The sequence below is a fragment of the Oncorhynchus kisutch genome, linkage group LG11 (assembly GCF_002021735.2).
Source record: "Oncorhynchus kisutch isolate 150728-3 linkage group LG11, Okis_V2, whole genome shotgun sequence".
NCBI classification, from domain to species: Eukaryota; Metazoa; Chordata; class Actinopteri; order Salmoniformes; family Salmonidae; genus Oncorhynchus; species Oncorhynchus kisutch.
Genome location: NC_034184.2, coordinates 59,325,040 through 59,352,427, shown reverse-complemented (window position 1 = coordinate 59,352,427; position 27,388 = coordinate 59,325,040). Strand labels below are relative to the sequence as shown.

General features: G+C 45.8%; 1 protein-coding gene across 6 annotated transcripts in view; it reads right to left on the bottom strand.

Moving 5' to 3' along the window:
• Positions 1-365: 365 nt before the first annotated feature.
• LOC109899508 (sickle tail protein homolog) overlaps positions 366-27,388 on the bottom strand; it is a 174,774-nt gene continuing 147,751 nt past the window's right edge. For all 6 annotated transcript variants that reach the window (XM_031835968.1, XM_031835969.1, XM_031835971.1 and 3 more), the window contains 16 exons: positions 22,042-22,835; positions 19,357-19,461; positions 18,779-18,837; positions 16,050-16,210; positions 15,559-15,734; positions 13,157-13,293; positions 12,397-12,544; positions 10,208-10,739; positions 9,797-9,977; positions 9,359-9,624; positions 8,850-9,017; positions 8,002-8,130; positions 6,122-6,202; positions 4,082-5,755; positions 3,341-3,481; positions 366-2,072 (listed from right to left, as the gene is read on the bottom strand). In XM_031835968.1, coding sequence (XP_031691828.1) covers positions 1,545-2,072; positions 3,341-3,481; positions 4,082-5,755; positions 6,122-6,202; positions 8,002-8,130; positions 8,850-9,017; positions 9,359-9,624; positions 9,797-9,977; positions 10,208-10,739; positions 12,397-12,544; positions 13,157-13,293; positions 15,559-15,734; positions 16,050-16,210; positions 18,779-18,837; positions 19,357-19,461; positions 22,042-22,835 — 5,280 coding nt within the window. In that variant the 3' untranslated portion in view covers positions 366-1,544. The remainder of the gene's footprint in view (positions 2,073-3,340; positions 3,482-4,081; positions 5,756-6,121; positions 6,203-8,001; positions 8,131-8,849; positions 9,018-9,358; positions 9,625-9,796; positions 9,978-10,207; positions 10,740-12,396; positions 12,545-13,156; positions 13,294-15,558; positions 15,735-16,049; positions 16,211-18,778; positions 18,838-19,356; positions 19,462-22,041; positions 22,836-27,388) is intronic.

Here is a 27,388-nt window from a genome sequence, read left to right as displayed (position 1 = left end):
AAGTTCAAACCCCCGAGCCGACAAGGTACAAATCTGTCGTTCTGCCCCTGAACAGGCACTGTTCCTAGGCCGTCATTGAAAATAAGAATTTGTTCTTAACTGACTTGCCTAGTTAAACATTTTTTTAAATATAAAATATGATGTTGTTAACTGATATGATGAACACTTATCCAGGCATTGTGCGATCTGGTGTGCACCTGCAACGCAGTCAGCCTGGAACGCTGCCATTATGTGGCCTGACCACTCACTGACACCTGTTCAAGTTAATGTAATGAAACAGTTCTGCCTGGTACATGGTCGGAACTGTGTACAGGCTTGAGAGCGAAACAGGAGAGAAACTAAAAGTGAGTAGAAACATCCTCAAATGCATTACAAGCATGCAGACCTTTTATTGTTTCTATTACAACACAATTATTCCTTTCTTTACCACATTGCTTTTTATGTAGTATGGTTTAAAGCTTTACAAAAAATTAGAGAGGAAACCAAAATATTTACAAAAATCTATCTGTGCAAACATGAATTCTTCTTTCCCTCTCCTAAAAGCATCTTAAAGGCATGCATACAAATCAACTTTGGTATGTCAACAAAACGACTAAAGTTCTGATTAGAAGCGTTTATGTACACGTGGCAGAACAGTTCACCGACGACTTGTGTGTTTTAGTACGGTATACATTTAGACATGAATAAACATGAACTTAAGAGACCTCCGGTAAAGCTGTGGAAGAGAAAGACTTGAGACATCACACCTCGGGTGTGCCGTAGAGTTGTCACTTGGTATGGTTACAGTAATACAGTCAGGAAATGTCATAACAACTTTGGCAAATAGGCACAATGACTACAGAAAGACAAACAAATATTTCATAAACCTCCTTAAAATCCTTTTTTTTTTTTTTCTCCTAAAAATAAATTGGCAGTGCATGATATTCTTAACAAAATAGAAGCCAATGCAGTTTCACTGTAAACGTCTTTATACATACGGTACAGTATGCATTCATAAAAGGCATTTACTAGGGTTATGCTGAATGTTGGGCAACATACGAAATAATGTAAGAGCAAAATATACTATGGTTATCCAGTCTCTGGTTTTCAAAAATAAAACACAATATTTCACATGGTCATAGTGATTGTACATCAACTTCATATATTTTTTTTCCCATTCTGAGATACTGTAAGAAAAATATATTTTCAATCCCGTTTTTAGTAGCGAATTGAGAAAGCGAGAGCTTCCACATAACCTACGAAGCAGTAAAACTATATCACTTTTGTTTTTCCTTTTTAAAACTATTTACTCAGTACTCTAATACGTCTTTTTAAAATCAGGGTTCAAGTTTAGCCAATGGGGGAAATGCAACTTAAAACGAAGTCAAAGCATCGGTGTGAGTATGCGTGTGTCAAATCAAATTGAAATATGAATGGTGGGGGGGGGGGGGGGGGGGGGGGGGGCATCAATTACGCTTGAACAATAAAGTACAAACCAATAAACAACAACAAAAACATGAATAACGAGATTGAGAAGTAACCCAAATGGGGCTACTGTATGGGAACTAAGTGGAGTCCTTGGCTGCTGTGGCGGTTGGGATGCAGGATTTGCCGGTGCTGCCGTTCTGGGGCCTGTAGCTGGTGAAGCTGGGGGTGTGTATGGTGCGGATGCTCTTCACACCCGGGCCCAACGGGGTGGGCGACAGAGGGGAGGGGGAGGAGGAGGAGGAGGAGGAAGAGGAGGGTGCTCGACCGTTTTGAGTCTGCGAGGAGAACGAAAGAGCTTTACCTGTGTGAGAGGGTGTGGGGAGTTTGAGGGAGGAACCGTTAGAGAGGGAGGGGATGTGGGAGAAGGTGGAGAGGGCCGAGCCAGGGTGGCGGGGGGCGTGAGGGGATGGGATGGAGGACTTGGTGGTGTGGGGGGAGGAAGAGGAGGAGGAAAGGGTAAGAGGGTTAGTAGCATCTGAGTTTGGAGCAGACTGGGAGGTGCTGCCTTTACCAGAGCTAGGGTAAAAAGCTGGGATTTTAGAGGTAGGTACAGTAGGGGAAGTCGTTTTATGATCCCCCCCCGCTCTTTTAGTGCTTCCGTTAGCCTGCAAACAGAGATGCCAGAACAAAGACTGGTTGTCAAAAAGGGAACGGGTGATTTAAGGTAACAAATGTAAAAAAAAAAATGCAAGACAACATTGACTTCACATAAGTTATAGACATGAAACAATCACACAAAACAAACCTATGACTACTAAGATTACTAAATGGACACACAAAACGGCTCAAACTAGCTACAGTCTCTATGTTTACTGGGTTACTTGAGGCACCGTAACGGAGAAACACACTATTCATTCAAAAATGGGAAAGAAAAGATGGAAAGGATGGAAGGAGGGATAAAGGGTTGGAGATAGGGGTGGGGGCATCTCTAGGTGCTGCCTGTGTGTTGGAGAGTGGTTGTCAAGCTTTCTGAGAAGTGGAGACAACAAAAAAAACAGAGATGCATCTTGGTCGGGGAGAAAAGGTAGAGCATGTTAGATAAAAAAAGGGGAGAGATTTATTTGAGGGTGGAAAACATACATGTGCATATCGGGAGCAGGAGGGGCGAATATCTGCATTGACTGCTAGTACCAAGGAAGAGAGCTGGGTGGTAGAGGAGCATCAAGAGAAGGGAGGAAGGTGTAGCTTGGTGGAACCAGCCCTATCGTTGCGTTCACCATTCTGTTGAAGTTAAATATAAATGGTGAACGCAGAGATCCGGCTGGTTCCACCAGGGTCGGAGGGAGGGATATTAAAGTGTTCCTTTAGTAACTGTGCATTGTGAAACGAAAGGAGCGTATCGGGTAGGCTGCTTGGGTTTAGTAGAGGTGCATTGAGGGTAGGAGGGAGCGTGGCTCATCGGAAGTATCAGTTTAGTAAAGCATCCTGGGGTTGGTTGGCAAACACTGTTTAGGAACTCGGCTGTGATGGAAACGGGATGGGATGGGGAACTCAGTCAATGACAGGGTATATCTGTCTTTGTCTTTCTCTTTACATTTTTTTTTCATGTCACCAACACAGCAAAAGCCGCCATGAGCAGTGTGGACCATGCACGAGCATACAGTACGATGATGTTATGGGGGTAACAGTCAAAGAGTCAAACATGCCTTTCAGTCAGAGTAGATCAAGAGAAAACATCAACAGAAGCCAGAATGGCCACCTCAATCCCATTTAAACGAAACACTTAATCTCACAGCTTTGGTTGTTTAAATATCCCCCCCCCCCCCCCCCCCCCTTTAGCACAGGCCTCTCGTCTTCTATGTCCTGTGTTCACTATACAGGTGTGTTCCCTCTAGTCCCTGTGGTCTCTGGTAAAGCCCTATAGTAAAACTACCTGTCGAAACTGCCTCTGAGTGCTGTCCTGTAGCTTTTGCTGTTTTCCTGCTTTGTCAGTAGTAGTCCCTGGCGACTGCCTGGACTTCGCAGACAGGGGCACTGGCATCCGACTAGTAGGGGAAGCGACACTGGTTGCGTTCTGCAAGAGGATCCAAACGAAACAAAACAAGAAAGAAAAGAAAAGAAAGAAAAAAAGAAAAAAACAGAACACCATATTGGAGGTATGAGAAACTGTTATAAACAAGGCACTGACAGGTCAGAAAACTGTTCATTCAAGATTACCCTCACAGTTAACCTTAATAACACCGGTAAGAGCACATGCACCCCCTGTACCGTAGTAGCCTATACCAAAACGTATAACCCTACAGTTCATGCAGTCCAAGAACAACCGCTTCAAGAAACCAAAAAAGACAGTGTAATCAACATTGAGTGTCATTGTGTGATTAAGAGTCTACTACTGGCTGAAGCCCCGGTTAGAGTTTGAGCAGCCAATTGAAGGAGAGACATGAGAGACAGGAGGAGGGACCCATTGAAAATGCCACTCCCCAATCATGTTGGACCATGATCACACAGAGGGAGAAACCAACAGAGAAGGGCTCTGACATTTCCAAAACACCTGGGGTGTGAGTTAATAAGTGGTTGGTTGGTAAACCCAGTGGTTAGGATGGAGTGAAGGGAGGGAGGGACGACTAAAAAGAGGGCCCAAAGCCTCCCGATTGACAAGAGCTTAGAAAGAGACCTGTTGGCTGGTGACGGGGGTGACAGTGGCGGTGGGGATGACGGCTGGCCGGGGGAGGAGCTGAGGTTTGGTCTTCTTCCTCTGAGAGGAGGCCTTGCTGGGCTTGGGGACCTTGAGGAGTGAACTCTTGGAAGGGAGTGATAAGGACCTCTTCAGGCCTCCATTCTCCCCACTCAAGACACACCCAGCATGGGGCTCCACGCTGGCTGCACTCCTCACTGGTTTCTCCTGGGGGTGCGTTGCGGGGCCCATCTCACTGATGGTCGTCTCTAGCTGTTTGATGGTCTGCTCCAGGCTGTCCAGGGTCTTGTAGGTGCTCTTCCGGATCTTGTCCGTCCTGCCTTTGGAGTCCGAGTGCTCCCTCCTTACAACGGCTGCAGCTGGGGCCTTGGGCGTCTTGTTTGCTGGGGCAGCAGATGGTTTGGAGCGACTTTGGATCTCAAATCTCTTGGCCTCCTTGTGCTGTCGGACTGTGCCGTCCGACTCCTCCTCGTCCTCGTACACCACCACCTGCAGCGTCTTCTTGCCCGTCTTGGTGCCCGTGCGGATGGCCTGCGACAGAGCGGCCAGCTGCTTCTTGGGAAACTTGAACGTAAACTTCTTCTTCCCATCTGGCTTGCCATCACCGGACAGCTCGGCGAGCTCCGGAGTCGAGGAGGAAGAGCGCGACAAGCTACTACTGGAAGAGCTAAGAGCACTGCTGGGGGCCTTGACCTTTACCTGCAGTCCACCACTGCTCCTCTCTGTCTCCTCCGTCTCCTCGTCCTCCTCCTCGATGCGCTCTGCGGCCAGCATGCTCTCCAGCTCCTCCTCGCACTCGAACACCGTGGACAGGCGCTTGTAGGCCGAGCGGATGTCCATGGGCTGGTCGAAGATGATGATGACCGGCTTCTTGTTGTTGAAGCCATTGTCCTGTGACCCCGCCGAGCCGCCCGGGGTGGTGTTGGTCATCTCCCGTTTCCCAGGTCCCCCACACACGGTCACGGTCTGGATGCCCCGTTTGGCGTTGACCAGCTCCTGGTACTCCCCACAGGACAGGGCCTGGACCTTGCTGTTGGTGATCATGAAGGCAATGTTGTCTGGGGGCGGAGGGGCTTCCTCACCAGGGAGGTCAGGGCTCAGGCTGGCCTCCTCATCCACCTCCTCATACCAGTGTCTGGGCTGATCAGTGGCCTCACTAAGAGCCTTCTCTGGGGGAGACACCACTGCTTTAGGAGCCTCTCTTATGGTGGTTGGTGGAGGGTCTTCAGGCAATGCAGCGGGCAACACAACACTCTTACTGCGGGGAATGCTGGACTCCTGGACGATTGAGGAGACTGAGGTCTCTATCCTCTTGACTGTGCTTATCTGAAGCTTATTTACAGTGGTGGTCGCTGGGTTTTCCAGAACCCCTTTCACCACTCCTGGGCTGGTCTTCAATGACTCTGAGGTCACCACCTGTTTCGGAGACAGAGGGCTGGGGCCATTCAAGAACAGAGGCTTGGGAGATACAGGTGGCCCTAACTGCTGGGGTTTCGGTTGAGGCTGCTGGCTTGGGGAATTGTCATTAGCATTCACATTTGACACCTGTGAGGGGGATAGTGTTGGGTTGCCTCTGTGTTCCGGAGCCTCCTCCATTGCGGCCGGGGGTGGCAGCTGCTCTTTGGAGATCTGCCCAGTGACGTAGTATATGACCTGCATACGGCAAAGAAAGGAGGAGAGAATTTATATTAAAAACCACAACACTCCATGCTAAAAGCTAAAACCACAACACTCCATGCTAAAAGCTAAAACCACAACACTCCATGCTAAAAGCTAAAACCACAACACTATATACCACATGACAAACCTATCAATATGGGAACATACTGTATATCATGACATGTAAGGCATGCGAATGACTTTCATAAGGCCCATATCATATGCTGTAGAACCTGACATCTTGAAACATGTCAAGGCACGTTTGAAACGTTGTATGTCAAAAGACTATTCTTAGCTTAATAAATGCCCTGAGATTTTTTTACTATTAAGTTTTAGCGGTCAAAATAATGGTATTCGTACCCCTGGACTTTGACGAAGAGGGGTGGTGTTCCCGTTTTCATCCGCGTTGGGATGTTTATCCTCTCGAGTTTTCTCCGAGCTCTGCTAGGACAGTTTGTGAATTAAGGGACAGCATTATTGCGAAACTGCACTCTATGGGTGCACCGTATGGCGCAACTGCACTCTAAAGCCTGGTTTCCATTGACATTTCAATTCAAGGCAGGTCTTGAAGGTCTTGAATTTGGCCCTGATTTTAAAGTGCCAATTGAAACAAGGTTGAAGACACTGTGGATTGCATTGGTACACTCACACAGGTATTTACATCCACGGTCTTAACACTGCATTGGGCAACAACCCTCCTATAAGGCAACGTTTGAGTTGTTGTACTGTGGTATGTGTTTCAAGATCGAGAAGATAAGAAGTAGATCCTGAAACGTCAGCATGTTTCAGTCCCTTCAGTGTTTACAATGTGTTTGTTTACAAGTATTGTTAGATGCCTTATAGGATAACTCATGCAGGCACAAGTGAATGGTTATGGTATGTTATGGATATTGGGAGTTGGAATGGAATGTAGTTCATGGATAAGGGAATGGATTATGTAAAAAAAAAAACTTTTAAGGGACAATTTGGGATTCAAACAACAAAGTAGTCTATCCTAAAAGTCAAAAAAATGGATGTACCAATCCCAGATTGCCCCTTTTACTAATGAATTAGAGTTAACTAACTACTATTCTAATCTGGAGTATAGACCGACACTCATTCTATCCACAGACTAGCTAATGTTCAGTGTTGTATCATTTTTTTTATATATCCTCACTGTTGTTGGTGCTACAAGAATGTTTTTTCAATCATTCCCATGTTGGTGAGTGGAATACAATGTTGCATGACTGAAAATGCGTATGTGGGAATAACGTGACGAAATCCTGATTGCTGATGTGGGCGCCGAACATTGGGTTTTCAAGGACGACATCAAATCTGACCCACGGAATAACTGGATCTCTCATACAGCCCACGTACGATATCTCGTGTGGCGAGGTTTCGGAGCGAGGAACATAAGATCCAGTGTACCACCCAAATGGTACCCTGTAGTGCACTACTTTTCACCAAGGCAAACAGGGCTCTGGTCCAACGTAGTGCACTATATAGCCAATAGGGTGCCATACATCCACACTGTAGTTTACTGTGTGACTGTAATCTAATACACAGACTTTTCTCCTGTGGACAACAACCACAGTAGGCATATCCTTGGGTATTAAAATGAATGAGCAGATCAAGTTACAGTTCTATAGAGGTTTAGAGCAGTAGTAAGGGATTGTTCCCAAGAAATAAAGCAAGTAAAGAAAAAGGGTCAAAGGTCAAAGTGACCAAAAGTAAACCAAGTCTGCAAAAACAAGTCTGTCACCTAGGTGTGAAGTAATAAAACCTTGTTCTCCTCAATAGCCAATCCAACTCAAAGTAATTTCGTATAGCAAGTCTATAAGGGCAGTTATTCCAAAGAAAACGGACAAGACCATTCGACTACGTCTGGATTCAAGATAAAGGATTATTTTATTGGTTGGATCAGTCAAGGCAAACATAATGCAATCAAATACCAGTAGCAACAAGACCTCATTCATGTGTTGGATGCACACAAACTTTCCCAGACATTTTCTGCAGACTTAATCAGAGAAAAACAAGTCCAAACCATGAGTTTCATTGAAATCAAAAAGGGAGAAAGAGAACAAGTCAGAAACAGAAGGGATTTTGGGTAGTGGAGTTGTTACAGTACAGATCTCTTGGCTGAGGCAGAAGCAGGGAAGTGTGAAAGGCACAGAGAAGGTTAAGGCAATCGTTAGTTGGCGTCAGGTAGTGGGCAGAAGCAGGCAGTTAGACGGACGGCTAAACGGCGCCACATCCTTTACCTTTTTCTCTTTGAGGGGCAATAAGGCCCCAGGTCTTAGCTCTCTGATCTGGGGCTCAATTCGGGCAGGATGTGTCTCTAGCACACTACTTTTCACCCCTACATCCTTAACTGTGCACTTCTGGAACACCTGGGGATTGAAGATAGGTCAGGGGATTAGGGTTTAGGGCCCTGAGGTCTAGAGCCTACCTATGCTTTGCCTACCATATGTGAGATGATAGTCTTTTAGAAACACCTACGGTACCAGGCAGTGAAGTGGAGAACATTCTTCTGCTTGGTGCCGGTCTGATACTACTCGGATACTATTAACCTAGTGCTGTGGTTACCGAATGGTTAAACTATCTAAGGGGAAGACCATGGTTAATTCTGCTTTGTAAATGACTGTGTCCATCCTCTGCCAAGTGAAGGTAACCCAGCCACCACAAAAAGAAGAGACAAGAGGACCCACTCCCACAGTCAAGGAGAGATACAGCACATTCAACCTCCTCACAACCATCATCAGTGTGTATGTGGATGTGTTTTCCGGTGGTTCTATGTGATCATTATTGCATATTATAAACTGTGTGGTTCGCACCCTGAATGCTGATTGGCTCCCAGCCATGGTATATCAGACCGTATACCACGGGTACGACGAAACATGTATTTTTACTGTTCTAGTTACTTTGGTAACTAGTTTATAATCGCAATAAGGCACCTCGGGGGGGTTTGTGATATATGGCCAATATACCACGGCTAAGGGTTGTGTCCAGGCACCCCACGTTGCGTCGGGCATTATTGCTTAAGTATGACGTATGTGTGTGTGTGGCGGTAAATGTACAGCAGCTGTTGGATGTACGGTGTGTTTCTCACCTGGAGCTCTGCCATAATTTTGTCTCCCTCGTCCTCCTCCTCCTCGTGGTTGGCTGAGGCAGCAATGGGGGGAGGGGTGGAGGGCTTGGGCTTGGTCTCCGGCGGGACCTTGCTGGGTTTGGACTGGCTAGCTGGGGCTTGTGGTGGGACCTCAGCCTCATCTTCCTCCTGGGCGGACGGGAATTATTTTTAATGTGACTCGAATACTAGCATCAATACTATTTACCACAAGAGTGCAACATGGGCCATTCCAATATCAATTATAAGGTTCTCAGATTGCGTGATTAACTGTCCTTAGACTTCATCCCCTCTCCCCATGTTGTTTACGGTCAGGTCTGACCCACCCAAGTAGAAACGATGTCTACGGTTTGCCATTTGCTCTGGTCCAGGGCGTTATGTGCGTCTTGCTGACGCTGAAGGCTCAGTGTCAGCAAGCCGAGTGTAACCCCCTGGATCAGAGCTAGTTGACCGCAAGACTACCCTGCAGCCTAACTACACGGCAGACTGACCTGTCCCGAGGCAGACTCCTTCCTGCTGGTGTAAACCACCTCACCAGACCGTGTGGTGGTCATTCCAGAGCTGGAGGTGGGGAAGGTCTTTCTGGGTGGTGGAGGGGGAGGGGACTTGATGGCCTTCTCCGAGCTGACTTTGCCCACTTTGTCTGCAGCAGTGGTAGGCTTGGTGGTGGCGGGTTTCTCTAGCACGGACTTGGGGAGTTTCTCAGGACCAGCAGGCTTGGCTATGGCTGGTTTCTCTGAGCTGAGCTGAGTCCCTTCTGTAATAAACAAACACACACATAAGGTCAACAATGAGGGATACCTGACAACTACAAAGGGTAATTTTCCTGAAGAAAAATGGTTTACTTGCTTCAAAAAACCTGTCCAAAATATAAAAAAATTGTAGTAGTGGAATATAGTAGGAGCTAAAGCTGTATAAAAGACCCTTGCCTGGGGTTGGCTCCTCCAGGGCAGCAGAGGGTGCTGTAGAGGCATCCCCCTCACTCGGCACATCCAGACTGGGAATGCCCTTCATCATGTTGGCCTGGGCCTCATTTAGGATCCTCTCAAACTCCCTCCCATTGTACTGGCCCATGTTCTGCCTCCGTTCTTCCCACTCCTTCTCTGCCACCTGTGGAGGGAGGGAGAGGGGAGGAGGGGGGTGATTGAGAGAGAGAGAGAGAAAGAGAGAGAGAGAGAGAGAGAGAGAGAGGGGAGGGAGGGATTGAGAGAGAGTGAGGGGGGAGAGAGAGAGGAGAGAGGAGACAGCAGTGGAGGGAAGATAAATAATAACCCATAGGGGAAATGATTTATCATAGACTGAGGACTGAAGTGCAGTATGACGTCCATAGGGCTTATTACCTCTATAGACATGGCCCTGTTTTTGCTCTTGGTGTGAATCTCCTCGATTAAGAGGTTCCCTGTCCCGCTGCTGCCGTTATTGACCGGAGCCTGGGTCGCCAGCTCTAGGTGGGCAGCAGGGGTTTTCTTCTGCTGGGCCGGGCTTCCCCCTTGGCTGGAGGGGTTGGAGTTTGAGGCCGAGGCGGTGCCAGTGGAACCCTTGGCTGAGCTGGGGGAGTCCCGGCCCTGGCTGTGGGTGGGGGTCGTGGGTGGGCTGGGCTGGACCAGCAGGGCTGCAGACTGCTGGGACTGCTGCATGTGGACCGGAGCACTCTGGACGTGGTGGATGACCATGGGGGAGGAGGGCATGACCACCTCAGACCTGATGGAGGAGCTCTGGGGCTCGGGCAGGGCCGAGGGGGAAGCTGGAGGCTCCACTGGGGGGTCGGAGTCCACGGTGGTGGTGGTGACTGGGCTGCTCTCTGATGGGGTTGGTTTCACTGAGGCACACATAGCAGGGTCAGATCCCTTCAGCAGACCCTCTGTAGCACATCTGTAGGGCGTAGAGGGCAGCATACTTACTATTAGACTTATAAAATTCAGGTTACTTTACCTAAATTAAATTCTGGTTGGAGGATTCTATATTTTGTGCTTATTCCCTCCTGGAATATTCCAACCAGGATATCTGAAAATATACCCCCCCCCCCCCCCCCAAAAAAAAAAGTTAAGTAAACTGACCACAAGCAGCCAGACACTGGTTAATCTAAACTGTATCCCACTAAGGTTAAGGTTAAACACATACTGTAGCTATAAGGACATATGTCATGCTCCCATGAAAGCATGCTTCAAATCTCCTAACCTCCTAACCTTAGTGGGATACAGAACTTTGGAATTTGAAAGAACTACTGCACCATCCAAGCTTCTTTAGCCTGAAAACACAAAAAACCTCCCCAAGTGAATTTGGCCCAAACCCAGCATCAAAGTGAGTGTAATCATCTCTGAAGTGCGGGGAGAAAAATGCACCGACGGGACGAGGTAATGTAGATTAGTTTGGCTGCGTTGTGTGGTGCACCCTTGGAAAAAGTGTTGACGACCCACAGAGCAGAATGTCTCTGACAGATGTTTATATGGAAATGGAATGCCGCAGGGAGCCGTGTTGCGCCCAAATTAATTAACTTATCGGTTCAATGGAGAGCTAAATTAAGATGGACGCCACCTCTGTCCATTCCGCATGACCCATCGGATGGGATCAGAGCCAACTCCTCGCCAGCATAATCAACTGTTAGTGTCCCTTACACTATAGTCATGCTCCCCACTGTCTGACTTCTCTGGAAGCTTCTGTTTTCCATCCACTCTCAATGTCTCTCTTTTAACCTCTCACTCCCTCGATTTCCCCCATTCTCATCGACGGGGCTGTAGTGGAGCAGGTTGAGAGCTTCAAGTTCCTTGGCGTCCACATCACCAACAATCTAACATGGTCCAAGCATACCAAGACAGTAGTGAAGAGAGCACGACAAAACCTATTCCCCATCATGAGACTGAAAAGATTTGGCATGGGTTCTCAGATCCTCAAAAGGTTTTACAGCTGCACCATCGAGAGGGTAGTGTGTACGGCCCAGTACATCACAGTACACCACCGGGGCTAAGCTTCCTACCACCCAGGACCTCTATACCAGGCGGTGTCAGAATTGTTTTTGTCAAAGACTCCAGCCACTTGTTATGTTCATGTTTTAAGTATCCCTTTACACTGCTGCTACTCTCTGTTATTATCTATGCATCGTCACTAATAACTCTACCTACATGTACATATTACCTCGACATCGGTGCCCCCGCACAATGACATTGACTCTGAACCGGTACAACCTGTATATAGCCCCACTATTGTTAATTACTACTGCTCTTTAATGATTTGTTATTCTTATCTCCTACTTTAAAAAATATATTTTTTCTTAAAACTTTAAGGGCTTGTATAAGTAAGCATTTCACCTGTTGTATTCGGTGCAAATTTGATTTGAAATTTGATTTGAATCTCTACCCTTCTTTTGAAGTGGGCACTTGTACACTCCCTCTCATGGATTTAAAAAGAATGGACTGGTATGAGGAATATGGTGAAGAGAACCCCCAGCCGCGCTTGCAACAATAAAATGCTTTTAAATGCATGAGGGGGAGTGAACAAGTGCACACTCCCGGTCCCTCCCTGGTTCATGTACCTCCTCAGGCTACTGAGTGTCTCTGTGAGGCTCTTGACTCGCTTCAGCATGCTGTCCAGTTTGTGGGGCTCCTCCTTGAGGAACTTCACAGCCTCCACCTCCACCCTCAGCACCGCACGCATCCTGGTCTGCAGTGCCGGAAACTCCCCTGAGAAAACACACAGGAAGTACCATGTTTCAGATTTATATTTTCTATTAACTTCACCAGCCATCATTGTAGGACAACTTTATTAGTGTGCTGCGTCAGCAGAACTCTACTGTTATTCAACATACCGTTTTCAAGCTTATTCTCTTTTTGGACACAAAAACACATTTAAAAAAAAAAAAAAGTGTATTTTTCCAGTTGTAGCATTATGTTACCCAAATGTTATTATACTGAACAAAAATATAAATGAAACATCTTTGTGGCATAGTGGTGTGTGACAAAACGGCACATTTTAGAGTGGTCTTTTATTGTCCCCAGCACAAGGTGCACCTGTGTAATGATCATGCTGTTTAATCAGCTTCTTGATATGCCACACCTGTCACGTGGGGGGATTATCTTGACAAAGGCTAAACTTCACTAACAGCGATGTGGGACCCACACTTTACATGTTGCATTTAGATTTTTGTTCAGTATAAATTAATAAATTATATTATCGGACTTCTCCCCTGTAACTGAAAACCCAGCACACAGAAACCTATGTAATCCATGGCAACGTATATAATCTAAGGTACTGTATGGGTCTTAAAAGTAGGCTATACTGTACTGCTGTCTTACCTTTGAGTCCTGCCAGAGATTCTCCCACTCTCCTGAGGCTAACGGCCCCCTCCTCCACATGTTTCAGTGTCACAGCTCTGTGAGGCCCCGCCGGGCCGGTCTCCCTCTTCAGAGTATCCACATACAGCTCCAGCTCCCTACACACACAGACAGAGAGGACATTCAAAACCACCAGCTCACCTCCATTCATAATTGGCTTCATTTTTATCACTCCTCACCTCTCCACCATGCTAACTGATGCGTGGTGAGGTTTGTGCCATAAATGGTTGCCACACATTGGTGGTGGATGAAGTGGGTTTCCCTCTAACTAAGCTCTACATAAATCCATTCAAACATTTTCATAATTTCATCTCCATTGATACCAAATGAGATACGGAGGCACCGTCAAATCCCTGACGTACTAGAGATGCTAAGAGATCAGACTTGAGAAGTGTCACCTGAAACACTGCCTCCATTTCGACACTAGGGGGCAGACAATACTCATTTAAATCTTATGGGCACAGAGGGAGCTCCAGTTTGAGGTAACTGAATGACAAGTGAAAAGACAAGAGGGCATAAAAAAAAGATATAGATCAAATCAAACAATGTTGTATTTAAAAAATGTAATACATATTTTTTTTTAAAGAACATCTGGGCGGTAGGAAAGTTAGCCCTCCAACCTTAATAGCTAAAGTTGCCTTTAGTCAGACCACGCTGCACCTCCTCTATGTGAGTCCGCCCCGACTGGATCGGGTTACTTGCCAAAACCTCAACTGTGTTCACATGGAAACTGGGGTTTATTCGTGCGACCACTTCCTTACATAGGATCCTATCCGCTTGATACACTGTATCCATGGGATCCTGAGAAGTCAACTCCAAGGGGAAATGTGCTGGGCGGATGACAACAACGTGTGCTATTCTGAACTGCATGAAGAATCAACTAAATGGTGATTCTTTTTTTTTGTGTGTGACCAACTTCCCTTGAGAACCGTAAACTTTTTGTAAAGTTGCTCTCAATAGGGAGTGAAAAGACAATAACTACTGACGTCGCAGCCCTCTTATGTCAAGGCCTCTTGATGATGACTATGGAAAAGTTCAACTGAAGAGCTGACAGGGACAAAACTGCTCTTTCTTCTTAAAAGAGCTATACGGGACTTCAGAAAGTAGAAAGTGAGTCTATAAAGTGTCGCATCATTAAAATACACTTCTAAAGATAGCTTGACAAACACTTGTGATGTCCCAGGGATCATCTATTTGAGGAGGCTTCATGGGCACTCAACTCTCTCTCATCTTTCTCTATTGCTCAAGGGCAGTAGGATCACTGGCTTAGTGCTGACAGCTGGCTCAGATCTAGCCTCTTTGACGGGCTTATGATGACTGGTAAACGGAACTGACTGGAAATAAATAGGAGTGACCAGGGACAGACTGGGACCTCCACACAACACACACACAAAATTGGTCCCCAAACAGGAAAATGTTTTTTTTTCCCTCGAGGCCCCCATTATTAGCCAAACTATGATCATTCTGTACAAAAGCCCCACTTAAGAACAACCCACTGTGCTAAAGATTGACCAGCCCATCCGGGCATTTGCCCCGATCTTCCCTACGACCAGTCCGTTTCTGGAGTTATTTAATCAAGCCTAGGATTGGAAATGCAGGAAATGCATGTGCTTACAACGATGGAATATCCTGTATCCTACTGACATTTGTGAAAGAATTACGCAATACACGACATCTTCATTTGACCTTCCTTTGACATCCTCCACGTTAGCAATATCCTCATGTTATGTACCCTTGGATTGCCGCAGTAGTTGTAACAGTGATAAACCTTGGTCGTTTGTCGCCTCACTTCCTCTCAGAGTATTTTTAGAACCCTCAGCAGACACTCTCCCAGGTTGTATTAAATTGCGTTCCTATCCGGAGGAGAAGGCTCCGGCTTTTCACACCACATTCCCTGTCACGCACGCAGCGCTTCAGCCAAACAGAGCTCATTAACGAGCCATATCTAAAACACTACAGCAGGCCTTTGCTGAGCAAGACCTGGCACTGCGCCAAGGCAAACACAGCTGAATCCAGCGCCCTGCGCCTGTCTGATTAACCCTGAAAAACCAACGTTCAGGAAATGCTCCTATCGTGATGTTTATCGGGGCATATGTTTACCGCTTTCTACTCAGGCAGTGCTATGACCTTGCCTGTTAAATATCAGAATTAAAAGGATTCAATTACCGTTCCCGATTGGCAAACCGTGACGAGTGAATTAAATTGAGAGTATGCTGTGAATAATTGCCTGCCCAGGCTGCCTGGTCCTATACTTCAGTGATTTCTGGGCTTGAATGAGAGACAGACATGGCCTGCCGGTGCCTGTGAGCTATGTTTGGAAGGTGTGTACTTGTAGTTAGTCAGTAACACACACTCACTCTTACCCTAGTTGGTTGAACACCCTCTCCTCCAAGCCCAGGTACTTGTGTCTGTCCTCCTCCACCAGGACTCTCTGTCTTTGGACCGGGTCCTCCAGACGTCTCATGGCCTCCGCCAGTTTCAAACTGATATCCTGCTCAGCCCGCTTCAGCTGCACCCGCAGAGCCTCCTGGTTCTGGAGCTAGGTAACACACACATACACACACGCTGAGTTTTGTGTTTCTTAGCCAATTCAGATAGAGGGGGTTGAAAATGAGCTGATAGACAGTAGTTGAATAAATGAGAAGCAACAATTGACAGCTGATATCAAATTGATAACCAATAAGAGTAGATAGGGGCTCCCCGGGTGATGTTCACCCTCGGTACAGATCTAGGATCAGCTTTCCCTCCCCCAATCCTAACCTTAACCATAAGTGGGGAAAATGCTAAACTTACCCAAGATCAGCATCTAGGGGAAACATAATCCTACTCCTAGATACAGCATTGGTGGCGTTACCTGCAGCTGTCTCATCTGATGGAGCTGCAGCCGAAGGTCCGAGACATTCTTCTTGCACTGGAGCAGGTTGGTCTGGAAGGGGGTGGGGCCTGGGAGTATGGGGGTGGAGCCACTCTCAGAGGGGGGTGTGGCACTTTTGGGTGCCAGGACAGGGGAACCTCCTGAATAAGATCAAATCAAATAGCCACATTTAAAACCACTATAAGCTAGTCAGTTCCTCACTTGTGATAACAAAACTGGAAAGAAAATATAGATTTGGACAGAGGGCTCACTTGCCACAAACATGCTTTATCTAGCTGTATAAAAACTGATTTAGAACAATACATTTTTCTTTAAATGGGAAAACATATTAATCCATAGCATTTAATTATTCATATTGTAGCCTATGCTGTAGAGGTTCATTCACAAGTACATAAATCCCTTTCACAATGTGATGGAAACCCTACAGATTTTGGAGGAAGCACACAATACATAGCTCCCTTATTTACTGCAAATGAAATACCCCGCAGTCAAAAGTACACGTAAAAAAGTCCAACGTCTCCTCTGAGATTGAATGGGTGGTGTAATGCATGAATGTCCCCCCCCCCCCCCCCCCCTCCTTTTCACGTACGGCCTTGTATCTGTGTGCGTCCCAAATACTACCCTATTCCCTATTTGGTGCACTACTTATGGACCGAGGCCCATAGAGAAGGTGGCAATACAAAGTGGTGCACTCTATAGGCAATAGGGTGCCATTTGAGATGCAACCTCCGTGAGGGCATTGGCCTGGCCACAGCCCAGCGCTCGCTTCACTCGCCTCGCTTCACTCGCCTCGCTCATTTCCAAACACATTCTCCACAGCTGTGTTGGTTCCTGATTTAATATTCCTAATGTTAAGTAATGAGGGCCTGTGCTTCCCTAGGCGTCTCCCCCGCTGCCCAGAGGAGCACACGGGTACTTACATTGGCAGTGCTGACTGAAATAGACTTGCCGACCGCCAACCTCACCATGACTGCATCCCAAATGGCACCCTATTCCCTATGCAGTGCACTGCTTTTGACCAGGCCCCATCAAACTCTGGCCAAAAGTAATGTACTGTATAGGGAGCAATTTGGGATGCAAATCATTGTGAGAAATAAGAGACAGGAGACGGGTTTGTCTGCTGTCGAAAACAACCACCAGACATAATGTCCTCTGGCTTTGTAGACTGACGACAGAATGACTCTTGACAAGCCATGCCAACTGCAGTCTGTATTGACAGTAACTGAAGTTGAATTCAATTACACTGTTTCTCCCATTCAGAATGAAGTAGTATGACCTATGACCTTTGAAACCTGACCCTAAGGTTGAGTTCTGTCTCTGGGGCGCTTGTTGTCAACAGGTGGGAGTGGCACAGTGTCACTAAGCCACTCAAGTCCCTTAGCGGAAGAGAACAAGTCCCTGCAAAGTGTTAGAACAATGAGAGAGGAGAATGTTCTGAGTGAATGAGAGAGAGCGAGAGCGAAAGAGCGAGCAAGAGAGCACTCCTTCCACACAGAGTAAGGTCTTCTGCGTCCCAAATGTTACCCTATTCCCTATATAGTGCAGTACTTCTGACAGGGGCCCATCAAAAGTAGTGCACTATAATGGGAACTTGGTGCCAATTGGGACACAACCATGGTAGAGCCCTGCAGTGGGGCTAGAGAACACAGTGCTATTGTCACTTTGTAATCCCCCTCCAACATTCACCACATAGTCCTCTCATAGTGAATGACAGCTGCACAGACCTGAAGTGCAGGTTCGGATGAAGGCTGCTCATGTGTGTCACACTGTCAGTTTCCCAGATGGCACCCTTTTATATGGTCAAAAATAGTGCCCCATACAGGGAATATGGTGCCATTTAGGATTCCTCCACTGTTTGGAGACCGAGAGGATGCTCTTGTGATGGGGACAGCTTATGAAGTAACAACAAGGAAATATTTGAGGAATCAGAATTATGGTCAATTATGGTTATTATGGTTATTATAGTCAATTCTTCATGTTCTGTATATCATGAATGGGAACAATACGCAAAGGGAAACCTGTAAGAAGAAGAAACCCAAAGATGTGAAGAGTTGCTTTGGCAGCAGCCTCATAAATACCGCTCGGTTTTCATCCCTCGAGATTGCATTTCTTTTATCGAACTCTCATCCACCCTGACCGCTAGCTAGACCAGATTGAATCGTCTTGGTGGGATCGAGAAATAATACATCTCTCTTGTTTTAACTAATGCTTTCAGCAGCACATATTCAGTTAGTAGCTTTTTTTGCCTAGAGTGTATGACGAGAGAGGATTTGAAGGGAATATGAGTCGGCGAAGAGCAAAGACGCCTGTCTGACTGACTGGGTGTTTTAGTGGGGCAGTAGGGGAGAGCATATGGCAGGTTGTGTTGGGTGACATTACGAGACTTGTCTATGCAATGCATCCTGGGGGAAAACTTGAGGGATATGCAACAGAGAACTGTACCTCTAAGTAGATCATGGGTTGCGTCCCAACTGGAACCCTATTCCCTACATAGTACACAACTTCGCGTCCCAACTGGAACCCTACTCCCTATATAGTACACTACTTTGCGTCCCAACTGGAACCCTATTCCCTATATAGTACACTACTTTTGGCCAGGGCCCATAGGGCTCTAGTCAAAAGTAGTGAACTATATAGGGAATATGGTGCAGTTTGGGACGCACACCATAATGTGATACATGCAGAAGGGTAATAATGGTCCTCCTGACCTGCACTGGGTGCACTATGAACCGGAGACGCTTGCCTTGATGTCTTCATGGGTCGTTCACTACGCACACAGAGAGGAAAAGAGACATTAATTATGTTGAATCACAATAGAAGACAATTAATGCAAAAGCCTGGGAACTGTCCTGGAGTTAGGGTTGACATATATTAGTAAAAGCATTGTAGACGTACAGACAGCCATACAGTATGGATGGACAGACTGACATAGACGGACAGGTTAACATGATGACTGTTAGGAGCAGTCTGTTCCCATAGTAAGCCATCCCATTTTCATTCCAATCATGGTGCCCACATTGAGATTGATGATTGGAAACTCAAGCAAACACAGTAGCACAAAGATCTCCACAGAGTAGGTTGAAATGCAAAGATAACTGCAGCCAGTCAATATCAGACCCCCTCGTCCACACTATTTCCCTTCGACAATGTTCTGTTTACCTAGGCTGGTAAAATCGAGAGCTAGTTTATCTGTTATTATCTTTGTCCACATTTGCTGGGGCAACCTGGGCTTATCTCTGAGAACTCAATGTCCCACGCTGCCTCCCTTCTTCATCTTCTTGCTTACCTGAGAGAATTGTTGGTGTCACTAGTGTTTGGGGACTTTAAAAGTGCATGCTGAACAAGACCAGTCAAGCTGGCAATCTGTTGCTCCATAGCCTTCATTCGCTTTCTGCAGGAAACATCAGAAAATCAAGCTTTTAACACCGGGGCTAACTAGGCGGTAAAGGTGGCATTTCTAATATTTAAGTTGGGAGTTACTTCCTAAATACTACCGGAATTGTTTTCATGCCAGACGTGTTTGCTTAGCGATCAAATTTGCGATATAACATTAAAACATAAGAGTGGGTCAAGTACAGGATTTGGAGAATATTTTCTATCTTAGAACATTTCTGAATATCTTAATGAATAATTTATTGATTTGTCAAGTAGATGGGGTTTCTGCTATGTAGACAACAGTTAAACACACTGTTAAAACAATAACTGTAAGTGTTCCAAGCTGTCAAACTACTATGCTAAGGCAGTGAATTCTCGATTCAGGCAGAGATAAACCATATATTCCAGCTAACATGGTCTAATAACATGTCTGCTTTGCCCTCCCGGAGTCTGCCTGGAATAGTCTAGAAAAACAAGTGGGCTAGCCTGAATTTCTAAAAACAAGACAAGGGCTGTCTAGTAGATTTAGCCCAGAGGTTGGAGATGAGTTGGACCTTAGGGCGCCACATTGTGGAATAAAACAAGAGACTGTGCCACTCGTGGCCGGTGCCTGGACGAGAGATTACGCCGGCAATGCGGAGAAAAGCAAAGACGGGTGAAGAAGGACCTTTATGCTTGGTGATTGCTTGGTGACCAGTGAGGCTTAGACATAGAGAAGCACTGTGTTTTCCCGTCACCACTTATCTAATGGCACAGGAGGAAGGGGAAAGGGGGGCGCTTAAAGGGGCTAGATGAGGACAAGAGAAATGATTGTGATCCCGACTGTACTGCCCAAATTTAATTTGCAAATAAATTCATTAAAAATCCTACAATGTGATTTTGTGGATTTTTTCTTCTCATTTTGTCTGTCATAGTTGAAGTGTACCTATGATGAAAATTACAGGCCTCTCTCATCTTTTTAAGTGAACTTGCACAATTGGTGGCTGACTAAATACTTTTTTGCCCCACTGTATGTGTCAACTCCCTTTGGTTCTTTCCTGAGGCATTATTGTTTCTGTTCTGTCATGTCTGTGCGTTGTTTGTGTTAATTGTTTTGTATTTAGTTGCATTTATTTATTAAAACAATCACTCCCTGAACTTGCTTCCCGACTCTCAGTGCATCATTACAAAATTCCACAAACGTTTAACAAGGTACACCTGTTAATTGAAATGCATTCCAGGTGACTACCTCGTGGTTGAGAGAATGCCACGAGTGTGCAAAGCTGTCATCGGGGCAAAGGGAGGCTAATTTGATGAATCTCAAATATAAAATATATTTTGATTTGTTTAACACTTTTTTGGTTACTTCATGATTCCATATGTGTTATTTCATAGTTTTGATGTCTGCACCATTACTCTACAATGGAGAACATTGTCAAAATAAAGAAAAACCCTTGAATGAGTAGGTGTGTCCAAACTTTTGACTGGTACTGTATATGGAATGCTCCTTGTGCATGTAAGTACAACTCATGCTTGAAGGCCACTCTGTAGTTATAAAGTAAATGACCTAAAATACCCTTTTTGTTTTATATGTAAAGTACCTTCACACTAAAACTCCTTTCCCCCTTTCTTTCCTATACGCCTGGGCCATTTAAAATGGGGAACGTAGGTGCTCTGCTCAAAAGTAGTGCACTATAAAGGGAACAGGGTGCCATTCGGTAGTCGTCATGGTGTTTGTACCGTGCAGGTGGTCCTTGTGATCTGTTCCCCTTGGTTTGGCTGTTTCAGAAAGCCCAGGTCTTATCCAACCAACCTGGTTCAATATTTTCTTTGGTTTTCCTGAGCGGTGCACACACAGACCCCTTGGCCCCCTCACTCTCCTATCCCTCCGGTCTAATGCATTCCAATGAAACCACATATGATTGTATGGCTAGAGTATGTCCCTCATGCCCTCTCCTGTGTTTGTGTGTTCTGTTCTTAGTGCAACCAGAACCAGCCTAGTTGAACTAGCCTCAGAAATGAATGTCGGAGGGCCGGTTTAGATCATCTACACGGGCTTGCAGACAGTGTGTTTTTAAAACAACAATACCACAAGATGACATGATAATATACAGTCTGAATATGGGGAGTGAGGCACTACTCAATTACTGCAGTGGCTTGGTTTAATCTGTCAACTATGGGGCACTGAGTACACCAACTCTCTTCAACTGGAATAAGCTACTCGTACAAATAGAGCTAGTCACACACACACCTAACTGGTGTAGCTGAAAGACACAATAAGACAAGACAATACATAACAATAACACACTGTTATAATAGCCCACTCTGCTAAATGTGATGACCTTGACAGGATGGGCCAGACACACAGTGTGTGTGTGTGTGTGTGGGGGTGAGTGTGAGAGAGACAGGGCAGACCACAATGTCTCTGCCCTGCAGTGGTGATGATGAGACACAATCTGAGCTGAGATGAACACAGAGCAGCCCGCGGTTACAGTTAGAACTGTGCAGGAATGCAGTGTTAGGTCATCCATGCTCCCATGCAGTATCATACCCTTTCACTGACCCCCACCCCACACTAGTCCACCTGTCCCGCCTCAGGTCCCCCGGGTTGGCTTACCGTGTCTGTGGGTCGTTGGCTGGAGGGATAGGGCCGTGACCCTGGAGGTCCAGCACAACTGGAGATGCCATGTTACTCCTGCTTTTGACCACTTCCTCCTTCCTGAAGGCCTGGCGAACAGGCGAGGAGCGCTCCAGGGGAATGCTGCCATGAGGAGGCGTGGCCCCATGGATGTCAATCATCCTCACTTCTGCCATCCTGTGGGGGGAGGGGGGTGGGGTCTTGGAGCCCAGCGTGGGCAGCTGGCTGTCTCCGTACTTCCTGGACTTCTGGCGGTAGAGTGAGGGTTGCTCCATGGCCTCGGTGGGGCTGGGCCCGCTGTAGGAGCCTGTGGAGCGGATGGAGGCGCGGTGGTAGCCAGCCAGGCTGCCGTGGTCCACCATGTCCCCAGGAGGAGGGTGCCCTCCATGGGCAGGGCCGTGGCCCATCCTCCCCTCGTGGAGAAGGTACGGGTCAGCGTAAAGCCCCTCTCCCCCTCTCACCAGGCTGTGACTCTTACCGCCCATGTCCTCATCAGGTTTGACGTCCCGCCTCTCCAGGATGGCGCTGGGGCAGGGTGACACGGAGCGCACGGGAGGTGTGGCATTAGATATGCGCTCCCGGGGCATAGTGGCACTGCAGGGTATGGACCCCGGGCGCGGGCCGAAGGGGATCCGGGAGGGTGAGGGGGGCACGGAGTGGGCCGTGGTTGGGGACAGGGAGCCCTGCATGGGGTGGTGTGGAGGGTGGCCCATAGGTGGGTGTCTGGGGGGGTGCTGCCCATCTCTGCTGGCATACATCATCTCTCTGTGCATCTGGAGGAAACCAAAATCATGTTATTACTACTTTACACATTAGTCTACCATGTTTACCAAACACAGTAGCGTGTCAATGGAGGGTGAAGTTGCGCCACTAATGGTTAAGGTTAGGAGTGGGGGAGGGGAAACTGATCCTAGAGCTGTACCTAGGGAAAACTTCACCTTGGCACATCAGTTGTCACAGCCCTCAGGTAGTCGGCCATGACACCTCCCGACACGCACCATGTCGGCATCCCAAATAAAACCCTATTTCCTATGTAGTGTACTACTTTTGACAAAGGCCCATAAGGCTCTGGTCAAAAGTAGTGCACTAAGTAGGGAATAGGGTGCCATTTGGGATGCACACCATTACTCTCTTAGGAAATAAGGCATGAGAAACCAGGTATTATCATGTGAATAACTCCCATCTGGGGCAGTGCTAAGGCTCAACGTGGAGCGTGTTATATTTACAATATCTGCAATATCCTCTGGCTCACTGTGTGGCCTTATCTGTCCCACTCTTATTTGTGGAGATATGCTCTGATGAAGGTCGACTGACCGAAATTTAAAAACATTTGCATCTGACTGGAAGTGTGCAGAGACTTTTTCCTGTTTCTCCAGTTCTGCCTTTTGCCTCCAGCACCTTTACAAATCAGCTCTGGGTGATAACATGAAACTACACATGTGATTTTCCACATGTGAAATCATGTTTTTCTTTCTGTAAGCACTGCATGTTGTAGAAAAACACTGCAACATTATCGCACAGGTCGGAAAGGCAGGCAGCTGTTGCAAACCAAACGCTAGCCTAGTAGCATTGGGAAATAATGTCTAGACACTATTGTCCAGGGGAGATTAAGTTTATAAATTGTCTGGCTGAGCTGTGGATAACTCAAAATGGGTTTGGTTGTGGCTCTATCATTTTTTAAAAAACCTTAAATGCATTATAAAATAATCACGTTACAATCATTTTAAAGCTTTTTAATGGAAATTCCAAAACCAAAAATAGTGGACATTCAATTGCCAAAACATAAAAAATATTTAATGGTCTGTCAGGTCAACATTGGGTAAATATATATGGAAAAATAGGAAATTACAATGAGATAATACAATATTTCAGTTGAGTATATTATATTTATTTAATTACTTTATTATTTTTCATTAAAAGTCATCTCTGCTCCAGGCAGTAGCAGTCAGCCAGCCAGACCATCTAACTTTACGCACTCCCCATAAGGTACTGTCTTTAGTCATCCTATATAGTCTGCCTAAGTATGCTGCAGAGTTGTTCCTCAAAGTAAATAAGGCATACTTTCACAAACGGTCTCTGTCCCTCTCGTCATTGTCTTACGTAGATTCCTCCCTCATGCGGTCTATGTGAATCTAACCTAACGTAGCAGGCGTATATGCACGTCTCCGCCCTAACAATGGAAGTCATTGTCCCAAAGGCGGGAAGGCAGACAGTAAATTTAGGTCCAAAATAAGCCCATATAAACACATTGGGTTTATTTTGGACAGATTTTGGCGAGATTTAAACCTCTCACTATGCTTGTTCCCCTCTGATCTGTCTCTGTCCGAGCCAGAAAACACAGGCGCAATGCATTGTGGTCATTGTAGTTAATTACCACGGTTCTGACCTGAACTAGGTTGAATATTTGCTTAATGAAAACTACAACTCCCTTCATTCCAGCGTCCCGCATAGTTGACTTGAATTCTCAAATCAACTATGCGCGTTGGGCACAACATTTTTTTTTTACTAAATGGAATTCAAGTAATTTAACCGACGTTTCTCAATTAGTTGTTTAATAACCCCCCCCAAAAAACAAATGTTGATTAATCGCTCAGCACTAGTTGACAGGCATTACCCAGGGATTGTTGTGAATAACTCCCTGCTCTCAACCAATCAGCATCCAGAATCCAAACAACCTGTTTTATAAATGGTTTTCAACCATATGTTTAGAGAAAAGAATATCTCATCAGCACATTCTCAGGGTGAGAAAAACAGTTGATCTTAAGTTCTGTTAAGGCCACAGGGATACTTTCCCCCCTATCAATATTTTACTAACATTTCACAGACACCCCACATAGACTATACCCCCAGGCTTCTAAAATAAGATTTTACATGAAAACAAGATTTTGGGATAAGATAAGGTTTTGGGATTTTGGCAGCATATTCCCATTTCTTTTAAACTAGGAGATTACTTTGAGTGTTTCTTTAAGGTTCATGCAAGCTTGTGAGCTCAATTGCCCCTGGTTGCTGATAACAGTGTGTCTTTAAAAACAGCCCACATGTGAAAACACTGAGAGAGAATGATTTCAACTATGTGCATACAGGCAGGAAAGAAGTAGCTGGTAAATTAACAACAGGTTCCGTTGTCTGGCACATTCTTTTTTAAACAGGCAGCTTGGCCTGCAATGACCACCCATGAAGGACCCCAGAGTACCTGTGGATTTTGAAACTAACGTCATTCAGCTACAGCGAAGTTAAAGGAAAGGCATGACTGAAGCAGCTCTCGGATTTATGGAGTTAAAAGTGGGCAGAGAGTATGTGTAGCTTTACACAGAGGAATGTACGGCTCAGCGTTGTGAGAGAGAGTTCATTTCTTCAGGATGCACGACTACTGCTGTGGTTTAGTGTCTCTGGTGGCCGGCCACCTGCTATGGAGGCAAATGAACAGTCTAACATCAATCCAATTATCTGATCTGAATCAACACAATGCTTCCACATACTTTACATACATACTTGTTATTTCCGTTACAGGAGCCCTGGGGTTACTGTACAGTCCTAATACATACACATGGCCAAAATGATGGCTTTCTTTGACTTGACTACTATTGTGATCTCTCTCTGCGTGTTTTGTTGTTCATACTTGAATAATCCACTCATCTCCCTGCTCTCTTTGATTAAACACTAAACCCACCATTCAGAGGATCTCATCTGGCGACTGTTTGAAGCCCCTACGTATGACCACCAAGAGTTCTCTCTGAAGTCAGACAGTTTAAATGTGCCTTTGCCAAGCTGGTAGTCATTGTATAAGAGAGAGAGAGAGAGAGAGAGAGAGAGAGAGAGAGAGATATTGCCCATGAACTGTCATCATAACAATGAATAGCCCTATTTGCTCACCCAAGGACTCCAGTGGAGACCAATAGAGATACACCATGTCTCACTAGTTCTCCATCAGAACTCTTTCATGTTCAGCCAATCCTGATTCCCGCGGGTGTGTATCTGGCCCGGTGCCGGACTCTAATAGCCTGGTGTAGTACCCATATGAAACTAGATTGAGCGGACTTTCTGAGACTCTCCCAGAACTGCTGTCCTTCTAATGAGAACCTTAAGGAGACAGTGGAAAGAAATACAGTAGATTGAGGTCTTTAAAAAGTCCACATGAGCCAAACTCAAACCAAATGTTCCCAATTTCACTGTTTGTTCGTCGTCATCTTCGGATGGGTTTTATATGTCTACTGACAAACCTGGAACTGCTGCCTTGTAAGGTCATGATATTGAAGACGCAAAGTGGTCTTGCAAGAGGGTGAAAGGAATTGCTTTCTTCAGGTACAATTGGCAAGCCACCACAGACTGCATAGAACAGCTGTGCTTGACCTCATACAACTACTTGGGGGTCTTTTCTTTGTTAGGGCGAAGTATGTAGTACTTTGTCCACCTTGGCAAAGAAAATAATAATCCTATTAAACCATCAGAGAAACCGTTTTAACATTGAGCATTTCCAAGAGAGGAGACGCGTGAAAACATTTGACATTTGACACCGAGGTGTTTGAACTCAGTAGCTTGCGCTTTCCACTAGTCTCCATTACACGTTGTTCCATAGTCTTCGAATAGAATATTCCCAGACAGATTTTTCTTGAACAATATACAAATATAGACGGTGTGTTTTCACTTATCAGCCAATGAGCGAGTTTGTCTTTGTTAGCTGCGGATCCAGCCCAGTCTTGAGTCTTTGTTCAGGCTTTTAGCTTTTGTCTCCTTTCACCTCTCACACAACACATCAGACGTCACACCCTCCCTATTATGCTGCTCATTGCTGTTCACTTCTAGAAAGAACCATTCAGTAAACACTTAATCATTTCTGGAACATTAAACATGATTTATGTATCTTATACAGTACACTGGATCTTTCTTAATGCAAGCTCGTTGATTAGCCTTGTGGAGAATGTTAGAATCTTAAGAATTCCCCTTCTAGATTTAGTTTTTGGTTTCTACAGATGTAACCTATGACTCATAACCTGAAGTGAACAATGGATCGTTTGTTACACCTAGAAGCAGGAAGGAGGATTAATTGTTTGAGGCTAGCAATGTGAAGATTATTACCCTTCTCGCCATGATGTTGTCATCTTCCTCAATGTCCAGCTATGAAGACATGAAAGTACTTGAAATGGAAAGGTGTCCTATTTTGGGGGGACTTCCTACTTGAGTTATTGAACTAGAAGGGATGGAGTTACCACCTATACAAGCGGCCCTTCTCATTGCCCAGCTCTGACCTATTATAGCGCACACCTAGGGACACTTTAATACCTACCCTGTATTCTGATAATGACACTAGATAGATTACCTTTCTGAG